General features: G+C 26.4%; 1 protein-coding gene across 1 annotated transcript; it reads left to right on the top strand.

The window, feature by feature from the left end:
* Window positions 1-393: 393 nt before the first annotated feature.
* On the top strand, window positions 394-16,068 carry LOC107457013 (folylpolyglutamate synthase, mitochondrial). The gene is made up of 12 exons (XM_016075034.4): window positions 394-764; window positions 2,086-2,217; window positions 3,167-3,285; window positions 3,889-4,003; window positions 4,099-4,173; window positions 6,185-6,246; window positions 7,462-7,642; window positions 7,904-8,042; window positions 9,434-9,547; window positions 9,625-9,775; window positions 13,629-13,771; window positions 14,710-16,068. Exons 1-12 carry the CDS (start codon window positions 639-641, stop codon window positions 15,060-15,062), a joined length of 1,710 nt encoding a protein of 569 aa, XP_015930520.3. The 5' UTR covers window positions 394-638; the 3' UTR covers window positions 15,063-16,068.
* Window positions 16,069-16,071: the final 3 nt, after the last annotated feature.

The raw sequence follows: 16,071 nt of genomic DNA, 5'->3' as shown, positions 1-16,071 counted from the left end.
ATGGGAAACACATTCCTCTCTTTTGCGAAGTACAATGTGCTGAATAAAATTTGACACCTCGTTCTACTAAAATGAAAAAAAATGGCGGTGTTTTTCGGACGGTATGTAAATGTTGCTTGAGAATGTGTCCACGAATACCAGCAGCGTAAAACTCACATCCACTTTTAAAGACGCTGAAACCGTAGCCAAATCCCATACGCATGAATAACGATTAAGCGATAACGGTGCTGACGATGATTAAGTTGGCCAATAAGATTACTCTATTTAGTTATTAGTCTCGGCTGCTAAGCAACGATCCTTAAGCACTTGTGAAGTTTTTAATGTTTTAGATTTCAGAAATTTGGCAACATTTTCATGTTTAAAAAATCAATAGATCAACCAAGTAAATTGATTACAGTTATCATTTCATAAATGGGATCATGTGGCGGGAACACTAGACTCCACGCGGGAACATCACTTTTGTTTATTTACAAAGAGCATGCTTAAATAATGTTTTGAGGAAACAATGTAACACCATCAAACTGACAAATCATAAAAGTTTTATCTGTTAGAAAGAATGTTACTATTTATACTTCATATTTTTCGATAACGTGTGCTTTTGTTTTCATTTCTTTCATATTTAGGGTGTAAGGGACGGGATGTTATTGCGCAATATTTTGGGGGCGTTCCGTGGGCCAAATGGAAAAAAGTATAATCATTTGGGTCCTACGCAGTTTAGTCAGATATTTATTTTAAAAGAAACAATGACAACGTGCGTTTACGAGGTACGAATTAAATTACCATATATTAGTAATATCAATAGTTATTCTTGTATCTGAAATAGTTCAATTAAAATTTTACCGATCATTATTAGTTCAATTAATATTAAAATGCATTAATTAGTTAATTTCCTCCTTGAAGTCTGTTAAATATTTTTTTAAAACAAAACATTTTATAGATATGAATATTTTTATACTCTAAAATTTCTAAATTATGACTAAACCATTAATAAAGTTAATTAATTAGTTAGAAAATATAAATTAGTTAGTATTTTCTTATAGTATAAATATGTTTCTTATAATATAAAATCTCTCAGTATAATATGTGTTTCTTTAATTATGTTTTTAAAATTTTATCTTTTTGTACTGGCTTGTGCAATTTGTGCCATTAATTTTATCTGTTTAATTTTTATGTAAAATTGTATTTTCATCTAGCAATCTTTCTATGATCAATATAATAAATTTGCACTTTAATGGTTCGATGTGTAGGAAATCCATATTTTAAATCGTTAGTAACTCACATGGTATATTGCAAAATTTATGATAAATAAATTTAGCAGTTTTAATTATAAAAATAAGATGAGAAAAACTTAGTTATAAACAAGCATTAAATTTAAAGATGACAATCAAGACTGTTTTTATAAGTTTAAATTTTCACACTGAAAAGAAGAGGTAAAAATATATGAATATATATATATATATTTTGTTAAAAATTTGAAATATAAAATTTTTTAAGCTATTTGAATTTAAACTTTTTTTCATGACATTATTTAATTTTTTTTAAATGTAAAGTATTAAATATTTTTTAAATGGAATTTTTTAGTTTGATTACTAATTTTATCTTTTATTTGTTCACTGTTACTAAGTTTTCTACTTAAATTGAATTAAGAATCATTTATTTTCAAATTTAATAGAACTCCTATTGATTATCTATTTTTTTTCTTACTGTATTTATTTATAGTAAAATGTAATTTCAACAAAAAAAAGAGACATAATTAATAAAAGATTAATTTTAATTAAAAAGTTAATTAAAATTGAAGATTTTTAAATTAAAAAAGATATTTATTATTATTTTATGAAGGCATTACAATGATTTTTTTTTATCTCAACAAAAATTAGAGTATAGTCTTATTGAGGCATTATTCCATTGATGTTACAGCTATAAGTTGCATATTAAAAGTGGTAGAAAATGTTTAAATAAATTTAACTATTTCTTATCTTCTAAATAGTGATATTAATTGTTTTCTTTTGTATGGAATTGCAACATGAAATGCACCATTGCTTTACCATTGGACAATTAATATTTTTATTCTTTTTTATACAATAGAAAGCTATTGCTGCTTTAAATGGATTACAAAGCAATGCTGCCTATCTTCAGAAAGCTAGAGCAGAACGAAGCAGTAAAGCTTATCAGAACATTATTGATACGAAGCATCATTTAGAAACACTTCATATAACAGTGAGTTTTGTGCAATGTTTCGTTCATTTTAATATTTTTTTAGATTGAGTTTTTCATTGAATAAAAGTTTTAGCTTTTTAAGTTAAAAGTTCACGTGTAGCATAAAGCAGTTTTAAACTTGCCTGCTGAATCAGTAAAAAATGAGTTAGGCATAAGGTTGTGTCTTATGAATTAGGAGTGCACAAGTTGCAGTCCAATTGCCAAATGTGTTTTGAATGGTCAAAGTTTGTCCCCTTGCCTTCAGCCAAAAAATAATTAGGAAAACTACAGTGTTAATGCAAGAAATTTTATGACTGTTTTTGTATCGAACTAACTTATATGAACCCAAAAATTTTTTACATAATTATAGCATTAAAAAACTAAAATGTAGAGATATTAATTGAATATAAGTATCATATGATTTATATATCTGTCATTTTGATAGTTTTTAAAGAAATATTTCTTTAACCAAAACTTGTTCAAAATAAATATATTTTATAAAATAAATAAAATTTTACAATAAATTTTATAAAATGAAAGCTATATGTTATTTATGCTATAAAAATCTATTGAAATTAATTTTTCCTTATGAAAATGCTTTTTTTTGAACTTTTCTTTTAACTTTGAAGTTAAATTGATATTGTTTTTACTACATATATGAATAACTAAGTTTTAAACAATTGATTATGGTATATAGAGTTATTAAATCATAATTTATTGCAATTATAGAAGTAAAAAATAATAATAATCTGTGTCTTTCTTAAGAAAAAAGTTGGGCTCCACTGTTTTATAGGTTGTTTTGTAGGTTCAGAATATTGTCTTGTCTACACTTAAAGAAATTTAACAATTTTAAAAGTTGCACTTAAGACCAATTACTTACATATTAAAAGTAGATTTTTTTTCTTCAAAATTATATTAAATGGTATTACTATTTGTTAATACATATACTCATTTACATGAATTTTTTTAGTTAAGTGATGTAGATTCCTTGAATATTATTCATATTGCTGGTACCAAAGGAAAAGGTTCAACATGTGCATTTACTGAAAATATTCTTAGAAATCATGGCTACAAAACTGGATTTTATAGGTGTGTATCCTGCTTAATTAATCAGCAATTTTTAGATTTAAATTTTTTTCTTCAACATTTTTATGGGATAGTTGATAAGTAGGACAAACCATTTAAAAATAGAAATAATTTGTTGTGTGTATCACAAAGGAATCTGTAAAATAATATTCAAAAAGTAAAGTAACAAAAAGTAAAGTATTCAAAAGTGGTAAAGTAAAGTTTAAAGTAAAATAAGCAAAAGTTTTCTGATAGTTCACTTTCCGAATTAAATTATTTTCATAACTATAAAAACCAACTTTTTTGATTAACTTGTTTTCTATTTTACAATAGCTCAGCTGAGAATATTTAAATTTTCCTTTGTTTGATATAGCACTATAGAAATTCTAATTTACTTACACTTTCATCTCTGTATAAATTTTTTTCTTCCAATTATCTTGTTAAAAGTTTGTTATCATGTATGAACATTAAAATTTACATAAATTTTGTTCCATTGAAATTCACTTGCTAAAAGTATTATTATTTTTTTTGCTAGGTTCTTGTGTGTTCTATTTACTAAAATTTATTTGATTTTTTACAAGATTTTTTAAAAGATAAATTTTTTCTAAACATTTTTATTGATTTTAGCTCTCCTCATTTAATATCTGTGAATGAAAGAATCCGTATAAATGGTAATCCATTATCCAAAGAAAAATTTGCTGTTTATTTCTGGGAAGTTTATGATGCTATAAAATGTAATTTAGTAAGTTGTTTAATTTTTATTGATAATATTTATGACCCTAAATTTTTCATTTTAAATTATATTATTAATTTTAAATTTACATTGTTTATTTTTAGAAAGAAGAGGAAAGAATGCCATCTTACTTTCTCTTTCTAACAGTAATGGCATTTTATGTTTTTATAAAAGAAAAAGTAAGTTTGCAATTAATTTGTAAATCAAAAATTTTTTTTTCAAGTACTGATTTATTATTCCTTTATAATGTTTTTGACTTTTTTTTAAATTTCAAATATCTTGCTTGGCTTTCTTTTAAAATTTTTAGTTAGTGATTTGGCTAAAATGTATTTTGAAGTGAATTATAAGCTGAACATTTAACCTGGGGCCGAGATAGCCTGGTAGGTAAGGTGTTGGACTCAGGTTTGTGAGAATGGGAGTTCAAATCCAGCTGGCTGTAGAATGCTCGTTTGGTTGCGTGTGCATGGTGAATAGTGATTGGTGCAGGTTAAATCTGTATGGGTCATGTCCAAGTTCCTATAACAAATTAATACTTTTGGGGGTACTGAAATGGAGATTGATAGTTCTCTAGTTCCAGTCAAAATTACGTATGAATAGGTCCGCCTTGTAAAAATGTACTGGGAGGTGTGTGTGGTTAAAGTCTTGTTCTTTCCCATAGATGGCACCACTGAAAAACAAGAAATGCACCCTCTGCCTTAAATTTGCTTGATTTTCCAAGTAGGCAATAGAAACACCAACAAACACATTTAATGTATTTGAAGTGATTTTTACCCAAGTGAATTTGTATGTTATATTTCCAGAAATACTAAACATATCCTCTATATCAAAATAAATGTTTATTTAAATGATTTAAAAGGATAGCTTATGTTTAAATAATTATTTATTGCATATGGGTTTGTTCACTGTTATGATAAAAAAATTTTTTTTTCTCAAATATCAAATACATTTTATTAAAGTGTAAATTTTTTTTTGTTCATGAAAGATTTCAATTTTTTTTTGTTGATAATATCAATATTTGAAAAATCTGTGTCTGGTTTAGTGCCCCTGTAGTTTAGAAAACTAAATAAACTATAAATTTATAACAGATAACTTATGATGCAAGAAGTTTCCAAAGTATTTTGGGAATTTTGGCTGCTCTTTTAGTTAAAGGGCATGACAAAAATATTTTCACAATAACTATTTAATAACACAAAATTAATGTACACAACTGCTGACGCAATTCAGACTTGATCCTTTTTCAACTCTAGTCTACGTATGGATTTATATTTGATGCAAAACTTTGGTTAAAAATTTTAGAATCCCCATTTGGGTGAAGGTATTGAGATTTGTCTCACGTATTAATTTATCGTGGAGGGTAACACATTTAGAAAATATTTTTTCTTCTAATTTTGATTAGTTACAAATTTCTATCAAAATAACACGTCTCTTTGTGATTTTCTCTTAAAATAGTAATAAAAGTAATTCTATGCTTCAGTTATATTTGTTATTAAATAAAACCTTATTGTCATGTATTTTTGAGAGTATTTAATTTTTTTCACATTCTTATATCAGAATATATTTGGTAAACAAATCATTTATTTATTTTAATAATACCCTTTATACAACATTATCAATGGTGGTGTTCCTTCCCCCTTTCTTTTAGAAGTGCTTTAGAGGCCTTTTTAGTTTTATTTTTATATACAAAATGGATTAGAATTAAGTAACTCTCTGAAATTGCTTTATACATTTAAGTTTTCAGTTTAAGCAGCAACTGTTGTGTTAAGTGAAGGAGTTATTAGGCCAATAATTTAAGAGAATAACTCTAATTTAATAATCTCATTAAATTTTTAGCTTTTTATCCTTAAATAAAAATTAAAAAATAGTATCTTGAATAGTAAACATCATGATGATACGGTTACATACATGTTGTAAATAAAAGCTTAAGAAATAGTTTTGTCATATTCTAGTTTCACAAATTCATTTAAAAATGTTTGAAGGTCAAAATTTTTTATTCTCATAATGTAAATGAAACTCTTTGTTTGCTTTTAAAATTTATGTGTTTGTTATTCTGGCTTTTGTTTTTATTTACTTTCTTGATTATTGTGTGTACAAACTGTTTTGATTTTATTTTTTGTTTTAACCTTTTATTAAATAAAGGTAAAAAAGTTATGCAAGTGTTTGAAAATATAAATATTTCATGTCTTTATGTAGGTTGAAGCTACAATCATAGAAGTTGGAATTGGTGGTCTTTATGATTGTACAAATTTTATCAGGTAGAAATTAATCCTTGCTAAACGAGTTAAAATTTTTTATTTAATATTTAAAAAATTTTTTTATTTAATATTTTTTTATTTTTTTATTTTCCTATAAAGCTTACGTCTTAAGAAAAAAATAGTGTATTTGTTACAGAATTTTATAACTTTTCATATTCTATTTAATAACTAAAATCTATCACTTATTTATGTGACCAAAACCCTTATCTTATGTTAAATTATACAATCTATTTAATAAAGATTTTTAATTATGGCATATTTCACCTGAGGGGGACCCTCCACTAATTGTTTAAACTTTTTATTTTACTTTATAACTTATAAAATTTTCAGTGCTGAGGTAGTATAGTTATTTTACTCTATATTATTTAAAGGCAAGAACTTAAAAAAATGTTTGAAGTCAGGCGCTTTTCACTATCTTAACATCTAACAAATGCAGTAAAAAAGTCTTTTGTTAATTCAGATTTGTCATTTCAAGAAACTTTAATTTTCTCTTTATTATGATTTGATTTAAAAACAATAGAAATAAAAATTCAATAAAATTAAAATTTGTTAAGTACTATGAATTTAGAGGGACTCTGTAATAAATTATTTGTGACAAAAATGTTTAGCTTCAATACTTATTTTAACTACATTGTAAATTTTTAAAATTTTTTATTTGATATTTAGCACTCTATAAAAATAACCTCAAATTGATTTGATATACAATTTGAGGTTATTGTTATAGAGTGTTAGTAAGTTTTTTGTGTTTGTTGCAAGATTGTTGAGTCACACTTTCTATGTTACCAAGTTTAATTATTTTTTGGTAAAGTTCCATTGATTATTTCTTAAATCCAATTATTTGTTAATTTTGTTGCAATGAACATAACAAATGTTTTTTTATATTCTAACATTTATATATTTCATAAAAAATGTGATAATTTTCTATTGATAAATATCAACTTTCAAGAAGAAAGACAAAAAAAAAAGATGAATGAAAGGCTGGGGTTGGTGAGAGGAGCAAGCAGGAGGCACAGCCTCCTAGTAATAAAAAAAAATGAAAAGGAAAACCATTATATTAACCTATGAACTTTTTGTATGTTTTGTTTTATTTATTGGTGATAGTTAGTTATAAAATTCGTTAAATCTAAATCGTAATTATATAATTTTGTTCTGAAACTGAACAAAAAGTTCATTTATAAACTTTTTTTTTATTAACTAATAATGCTAACATTTTAGAAAACCTGTTGCTGTTGGGATAACTACATTAGGAATAGATCATGTAAACCTTCTGGGTGGTACAATAACAGAAATTGCTGAACAGAAAGCTGGAATCATGAAATCAGGTGTCCCTGCATTCACTGTTTCCCAACCAGAAAATGCCTTAAGAGTCCTTCGTAAAAAAGCTCAAGTTGTCCAGGTTGTTTAACTATTTAATTTTCTATGTTAAAAGCTTTTTTTTTTAAATTACCAAAAATTGTTAACTGTTTCTCCATTAATGTTTTTCCTTTTTCGTACAATTTTTGTTAAAACATGTAGAGCTATACCACATTATGTTTTTTTTCCCATTGTTTAATGTCATCATTTTTTATTTTATTTTATTTATCACATTATTTATAAATAATAACTATACATAATTAAGAATTCATCAAACTTACATGCCATGATATGTTAATTTCAGTGTCCCCTGGTTTTATCACCTCCATTAGAGTCTTACGAGAATAAAATTTCTTTAGGGATCCAAGGAGTCGTTCAAAGTGTAAATGCCTCCCTTGCCCTTCAGTTGTCTCATTGTTGGTTGACTTCAATAAAATTTATTGGTTTGTATGATTATACTTTTTTGTCCTCTTGACAATGACAAACATTTTCTCCACTTAGAATATTTATTAAAATTTTTAGTAATTTCCTGACAATCTTTAAATAAACACAAAAATTAAAGACTCCAGTCAAGCAAAAGGTTAATTATGCGCTTCATTTCTTGCTTTTTTAATTAAAATAATCTAGATTTGTACTCTATATGGATGAAACCATAAATATCTCTTATCTAATCAATCAAAAGATAATGAGACCCATCCCAAACTTTAATTCAAAGACAGTATTGGGAAGCATTCTTATTTTTGAAATTTATGCTTTTGCATGATTTAAAACAATTGTTTTAAACTTATTGTATAAAATAGTTTAGATCAATTGTAAGGCTAGGTGCGATGTAGGTAAGGTGTCCTTTAGAAATAACACATTTTATTACTTTACTGTTCCAATACTTAAAATCCTATATAATTCATGAATATTTATCTATATTATTCCCTGTATCTTTTTTTTTTCTTTGAAATTATTTTTATATATCCTTATGTATACATTTTTATTTTCTTATTTAGTTCATACTTTTGAGAGAAGTTTCATGATTTCAATTTGTAATGGTGAAACGCAGTTAAAGTTAGAACTACATTAACAATTTCAATTTCTGTCCCAAAAAGAAAAATCCTTCGAAATAAAACTTTTTTTTCTTCATAAAAATGTAATTAAATTAATTAAGCAAAATTACTTTACCTGCGAACTGTGAATAAAATTTATAAAAATTTATTTTATAAGCAATGTTTCTACATTGAATATCAAAGATATTGTGTATCCAATCCTAATTTAAGCTGGGAGTTAAAAGATTAAACTGACATGTAAATTTAGTGTTTCAAAATTACATTGCAACTATGTCTGAGTCCTTCAATTTTCTACAAATATTTAAAATGTATCATAATGAAACATTTTGCGGCTGTCAAATATAAAATATATTTAATTGTAAACTCCAAAAAGCAGATTAAAAACTTAGTAGAAGTTTTAAATACATTTTCATTCCTAATGTCTACAACCAAGAATAGGATACCCTATAATTGCTATTTTTATTCTTTTTTCCTTAATTTTCAGAATAATCTTAATTTTCAATATCCCTATGAGCATGTCACAGCTTTTTCCTAACTTCCAACTGATTGCTCACCTGCATCAAAAAACTGATTTTCCCCATCTTATTTAATGGGAAAGCAAGTGCATTGCAGTGAAATTTTAATACAATTTTACCTAAGGGCTTTTTGTTTAGGGTTAATTGAATTAATCAAAGAAAGTAAACATATCAAGTCGATATTTTTTTTATAAATGTTATGTACTTTAATGTTGAAACTCGAGTTCTTATTTTTTCTAATAAATTTTTGTATTTTATTATTAGATCAAAACTCTTCAAGCACCCAACAATTGCAACACTTTGAAAATTTGTATTTAAATGAAGAACTTCCTCTAATGATTGCTGATACATTTTTTATTAATAAAGAAACACACCTAGGTAATATCCACCTCCCAAAACGTAAGAAACAAACTTAGTTTTTAATTTTTAACCTTATTTGTATAATTTAATTGTAGCTTTAGAAAACTGTATATGGCCTGGCAGATTTCAGACACTGGAAAAAGACCGACTAACATTTTATCTTGATGGTGCTCATACGCATGAAAGCATGAAACACTGTGGAAGGTGGTTTGAAGAGGCAGTTCTGAAACACAATACTAAATTTAAGTAAGTTACCTTCTGATTTCAAATAATAATAGGTGCAGTTATTTTTATGTTATATTATTTTTCATGATGCTTAATATTCAGTGATGCTTAATATTCACATTTTTTTGTGATGCTGACATTTATATTTGTGTCAATGTTATTTATTTTTCATTTGTGTCTATGTGGATGGTAACTAGTGCGGTTTTGGTAGAAAATAATTTTTCAATCATGCACAGAGAGTGTAGTAGAAATTAAAAAAAATATAATTTAATAAAATAATTTAGTAAATATAAAACAAAATAAAAGATAAAATAGCTACTGAGCATTTGTAAAAGTTCAGTCCATTTCATAAAGTACAAAATAAAATTGGACAACTTGAAAATGTTATAATAAATGAAAATAATGAATAACTGTTATAAATAAAAATTTTACAGTCAGTAATCAAATAAGCTTTTGAATTTCTAATTTAAAAAAAAATTTCATTAATATTAGAATTAATTCTTGAACCTAATTAGATATTATTATTTTTCAAAGTACCTTTGGATTGCACTGTTAAAAAAAACTCTGCAAAGCCACAGTGGCTCATGTTCATGTTTAACCATTTATGAATTATGTAGGAATTTCTAATATTCCAAAAATAGTTGAATGTAAGGATGATTAAAAAACAGCTACATCTGTTTTCATTATTTTGAAAATATTAGATTTTATTATTTCTAATCATAGAAAATGAGTTTCTTTCATCGAAGGTAAGTTGTCCATAACATTTCTGAGAATGTCATAAAGTTTTTATATAATTTAGTGCAAAATAAAACTAAAAATTTTCTTTTCTCCTTTTAAACCTAGCATTCATTAATGTGTATCTTTTAATGCTAACCCATTTAATCCTTAATTTTTTCCCCTCAACATTTTTACTGGCATATAACAATGCCAAATATAAAAGCAACCAAAGTCATTGTTCCAAAAGTTCTCTAAAATGCTAGTAGATTGCCATTTCAAAATCACCAAAAAGTTATGCATGTTGACAGAGAAGGTCTCAATTCAATGGATCTACTAAATAACAAAGGTGGCAGCCAAAGTTTAATTTTTTATTTTATTTGATGGAGTTGCTCTACCAGGCAGCCATGGTCAGTCAGATGCTGGATTGGGTAGCAATATCTGGATGTGGGTTGCAGTGCAAAAGATTCTGAAAACTGTGAGCTATGTTGTCATTGCAAGATTGTTTTGTTTTAAATTTAATTTTTTTAAAAAAAATGTATATCATTTATTTCTAATATTGATTTGTTTTTTTTTTTTATTCAAATTAAGTTGTGTTTGATTTAGAAATTTTTTAGTTACAAGATTTTAAGTTATTTACCTCTATTTAAGAACTATTATTTTTGTAGATTATATTGTAACCGCTTTACTAAAAGAAAACAAATATTTTTAATTCTAAATAGATAAAACTTCTTTGAAAAAAACGTGCTAAAAAGCAGCAGAAATTTCAGAAAAAAGCATCAATAAAGGAAACGGAGGAAATAAAAATATGACCACCGAAGCCGACGTCTTCAGGGGGTACCGGCCCCGGTAGCCATAAAAACGAAACCATTGTTTTTATGGCTACCGGGGCCGGTACCCCCCTGAAGACGTCGGTTTTGGTGGTCATATTTTTATTTTTATTTCCTTCGTTTCCTTTATTATAACCGCTTGTAATTAGTGCTAAATTTAATTATTAAAACAGGAACACTGATATAGATCGTACGGAACAGATAACATTCATATAGGTCATACTTTATATTAAGTACATTGAAGGCCAAATGTAGTTACTAGCAATTTATATTTAACAGCAACATCATAATTATTGAATTATTTAAATAATTTCTTTTGCACTAAATAAATCTGTATCTAGCTTTGTTTTTAAATGCATTTTAATGCTAACTAGTAAAATTAAAAAACAAAGCAGATTTCTATGTATCCATTAATTGCTAAGCAAACAAATTGTAATGAATGGGTATTTCCCCACCTTTTTCTGTCTAAGCTTTTCTATCACTGGATGTGAAACATATTTACTCTATTATAAAGTTTCTCTGATTTCTGTTCTTGTTTCTCATTCATAACTTTTACTCAATTGCTGAGATAAAAAAAATTGCTATCAGTTAAATTGTTTTTGTTTCTTTAACCTTTGAATTATCAATACATCATTGCCGACCCAAATTTAAGGCTAGAAACAATGGATTGATCTTTGGTTTCTAGTTGATATGTAATCTTTGTGTCATTTAAATATCTTTTTTTATTATTATTTCTTATCTGAAAATGGCATCACAAAACATATAATGCCTGCATTCTTTTATTAAAATATTAGTGGAAATAAATGGAGAGATAATACTAAAGAATGTTTACAAAATATCAGAAGTGCATTGAATAAAATTAAAAAAAAAATATTTTTCACTTTAAAGTAAACTTTTCTCAATGTGTGTTCAAGATGAACTGTATAGTTACTCTATTATTTAAATGTTAGACTTTGTCATGTCATAATAGATCTGACATATTTCTGAATTTTATTTAATACAATTTATTTCTTATATTAATATTTAATTCTCTTATCCTTTTTTTTTTTTAAAAATAAAAATAGCGGTGTATTTATTATTCCATGTAGTAGCAAAAAGACAGTTGTTAAATTTTAAAATTTTATATTGTTTCTTTAAGCTCTAACAAATTAGTATATAATTAAAGAGATGCTCTAAGTTTTGGCCATGCACCTGAAAATAAGCATTGCATTGACATTGTAGCAAATGTCTCAAATATACTAGAAGTACTTTGAAATGCATCCTTCTGCCATAAGAAGCTGGCCAAAATTTCTAGCATATACTGTAATAGCAGCAATGGGTGTAATATGTTTAAAAGCAATAAATATAAAATGATATAGAATGATTTTTGTTTCTTATTGTATGTTACATATTAGATAAATTTTAATGTATGCATGGGAGATTTGAAGTGTGACTCATCTAGTCAAAGGTCTTAAGAAGTATATTCTTTTATAGAAAAAAAAAAATAGCATGTATTTGTGAAAATTTTTTTTTCTTGAGCTGTATTGCTTATATAATAATCCAGTTATCATTAATTTTTTTTAAAATGTAAAAGGTATACAGGCCTCATTTTCAGGATGCAGGAAGATCGTACATCTAAAAACTATTCAATATTTGAAAAGTTTCTAAAAAAAATAAAAATTTAAATTTAAAAATGTCGTATATTTAAAATTTTAAATAATCGAATTTTTAAAATTCGATTTTTCAGGAACTTTTGCTCAAATTTTGTATTTCGTCATGTAAAATTAGATACTTTAAAATTATGAAAAAATTTATATACCTTACAATTCAAAAGTGTTACGACTGTTATTAAATAAAATAATAAAAAACAGTAAATATTTACAAAATTTTATTTTTTGTATAGAATTATTTTTGAATAAAAGAATTCTATAATCATGTGAAAAGATTTTTCAATTCACTTAAGAAGTTTGAGATACGGCAAAATACGCAAAACGTAAAATTTACATTAGGGGGTCCAAACTTTGGATCACTCTGTGACCAAACTATGGGGGCCATTTTTCTAGCCATTTTCTACCTTCCTGTATTTTGGGGGTCAAAAATCTGAATATGTTGAAAAAAAAAGATAAGCTTATTTAGAGAAAGTAAGTTTTTGTGTCTGATTTTGTAACTTAAAATATCATCCGTACCAAATAATTGGCATATTTGAGGTCTTCCCTCAAACCATTATGATGGTGTCTTAGAGCGTAAAGATCCGATCATTAGATCAAAAGTTATCCTGTGTGGTCTGTTTTTTTTTTGACGCACTGTACATATCTTGCAATGGTAAATCATTTGTTAAAATTTGCTTACAGGTTGCCTGCATTGAAAGTTCTTTATTTTAATTGCACTGGTGAGCGAAGGGCAGAAAGTTTACTTGATCCTTTGGCTGATATTCACTTTGATGTTGTTCTGTTTAGCCCTAACAAAATTTCTAACATTAAAGATACTGCTTCTGGTATGAAAACTTTTTCAGTATATTTTTTCCCCTTGTTATTTCTTAACCTTAAGTGATATTTCTATATTTTCCTTTAAGTTATTGTACTGCTAACTCTTCATAGTTTTATTTTCTTATTCATTGTGTTGCATGTGGCCAGTTCCAAATTTTGTTTTAATGGCTAAACATCTAGCCCATGTTTTTATAGCAGGTCCATATAATAGGAAAATAAGTACCAGACGTTCACAAACGCATTTAATAAGGAAGACTCAGATACAAAGATACATGGACAAGAAAAATAACAAACAAAATTCCGAGAGCTCTTCACTATCTAAAATCGTGAAGCCATCTGCCCATTCAATGTTAACGCCTGCATGTGTACACATAACTCAGAGTGAAAAATAAAACCACTCTCCACACATTCATTACTCAAAGCCTAGCATTCACGATCAAAATTAGTATTTTTTCAACGCATAGTTATACAATAAAAACTAAGTATGTTCAGTGTTTCCATCAATTACACGATATCCATCCTATTCGGCCAGATTTTTAATACTTGGTTATTACTCGTACTCGCCAAAAATGTTTTTACCGGGTACCCGGGCTTAGTTTTTAGTCTTGAGACCCAACACCATATCATTTTACCAAGTATCTAGTGCCGTGTATGTTCAATACAACCAAATTCGGCCTTTAACCATGGCAACTTTGTAGTTTATTAATGTAAAGTGCGAATATGTGAGAGAATGTAAAAGGGGAATAATGCAAAGTGAGAATATATTCTAAAATTGGTTTACATTTTCATTCTTTAAAGTTTGTAATTGTGTATTTTGTAATTTATTAAAGTAAAGTAAGAATATATCCTAAAATCATCCCACTCTTTCATTTTTTTAAAATTTGCAATACTTTAATGTAAAGGGAGAATATATCTTAAAATCATTTTACCTTTTTATTTTGTTTAGATTTGAGTAATTTTATGGTTGAACCTGCTCAAGAAATGCAACAGTGCATTGCAAACAATGAGATATGGTGTCACCTGATGAGAAGTTTGTATGAAAACCAGTTGAGTATTTCTAACTATTCCAGTTCAAATTTTGCTGGAAATGAAGCCTCTATAGACTGTGATAATACTGTGATATTTCCTTCCATAACAGACGCTATTGACTGGGTATCTTCTTCAAACTATCAGAGGACTGATCAAGAAATTAAAATTCGAAAATTAAGGGAAACTTTGTTGGGTGCTCATCATGTACACGTATTGGTTACGGGCAGTTTGCATCTTGTGGGTGGAGTATTGTCTTTAATTCAATCATAAATTGTTTTTATTTTATTTAAGCTTATTGTGCTTTATAATTGTGGAACAACAAATTTCAATTTTTATCTAATGAAAATGCAACGATTTCTGACTCAGAAACTAAAATTAAGTTCTTGTTATTAGGAGTAGACAAATCCAAAATTGGCATGTTGCTTAAATGTTTTGCGCTTTTTATTTTTCATTTGCTAAATAATGTGCCGGCAAGCATAAAACTATGTTAATACCAAACATACTTGTTTGTTTCAATTTCTTAATTTATAAAAAGTTTTGATACCACAGTAAAAATTATTAAAAAATTAATCATATGTAATACTTTAAATAATTTTCTTATATTAATACCGAATATACTTGGTTATTTCAAATAATTTTTTTTTATCTACGTATGATTCAAAAATTTAATGGATACCACAAACAATGTGGAGTATTGTCTTTAATTCAATCATAAGTTGCATTTTATTTAAGCTAATCATTGTACTTCATAATCGTGCAACAAACTAAAATTTTTATCTAATGAAAATGCAACAATCTGACTCGGAAACTAATATTACATTGTGGTTATTAGGAGTAGACAAATCCAAAATTGTCATGATGCTTAAATGTTTTGTATTATTAGTTATTTTTCATTTGTTAAATAATGTGATGGCACTTAAAAAATTGTTTTATTTATAAAAATTTTTGTATCACATTTGTACTTAAAAATGATATCCGTTCATCACTTTGTACAAATCTCAATTTTTATTTTATGATAAAAGGGCAACCTGTACCTCAGTATTAAACTGAAATGTTTGTTATTATAGTTGGACAAACCAAAATTGGTGCCAAGATTTTGCACTCATTTCTCACTTGTTAAATTATGTGCAGGCACTTAAAAAATGTCCTACTCATGTTGTTAAATATTTCATTTGTACTTGAAAATGATTCGTATCCATCACTCTGTACATGAGAATATTTATTCTTTTTTCATTCTTGGTATTATTTGTTTAAATAAATTTTTATTTTATTTTAATGA

Source organism: Parasteatoda tepidariorum, chromosome 1, assembly GCF_982258835.1.
Source record: "Parasteatoda tepidariorum strain Cologne lab strain chromosome 1, Ptep-v5.0, whole genome shotgun sequence".
Classification (NCBI taxonomy): Eukaryota; Metazoa; Arthropoda; class Arachnida; order Araneae; family Theridiidae; genus Parasteatoda; species Parasteatoda tepidariorum.
This window is presented reverse-complemented; position numbering and strand designations above follow the sequence as displayed.

Excerpts from the sequence above, each read along its gene's own strand:
- LOC107457013 (XM_016075034.4), top strand. The coding sequence starts at position 639 with ATGTTATTGCGCAATATTTTGGGGGCGTTCCGTGGGCCAAATGGAAAA. Across the intron at positions 4,174-6,184 it reads ATGTTTTTATAAAAGAAAAA|GTTGAAGCTACAATCATAGA; the intron begins GTAAGTTTGCAA and ends GTCTTTATGTAG. Across the intron at positions 13,772-14,709 it reads CATTAAAGATACTGCTTCTG|ATTTGAGTAATTTTATGGTT; the intron begins GTATGAAAACTT and ends TATTTTGTTTAG.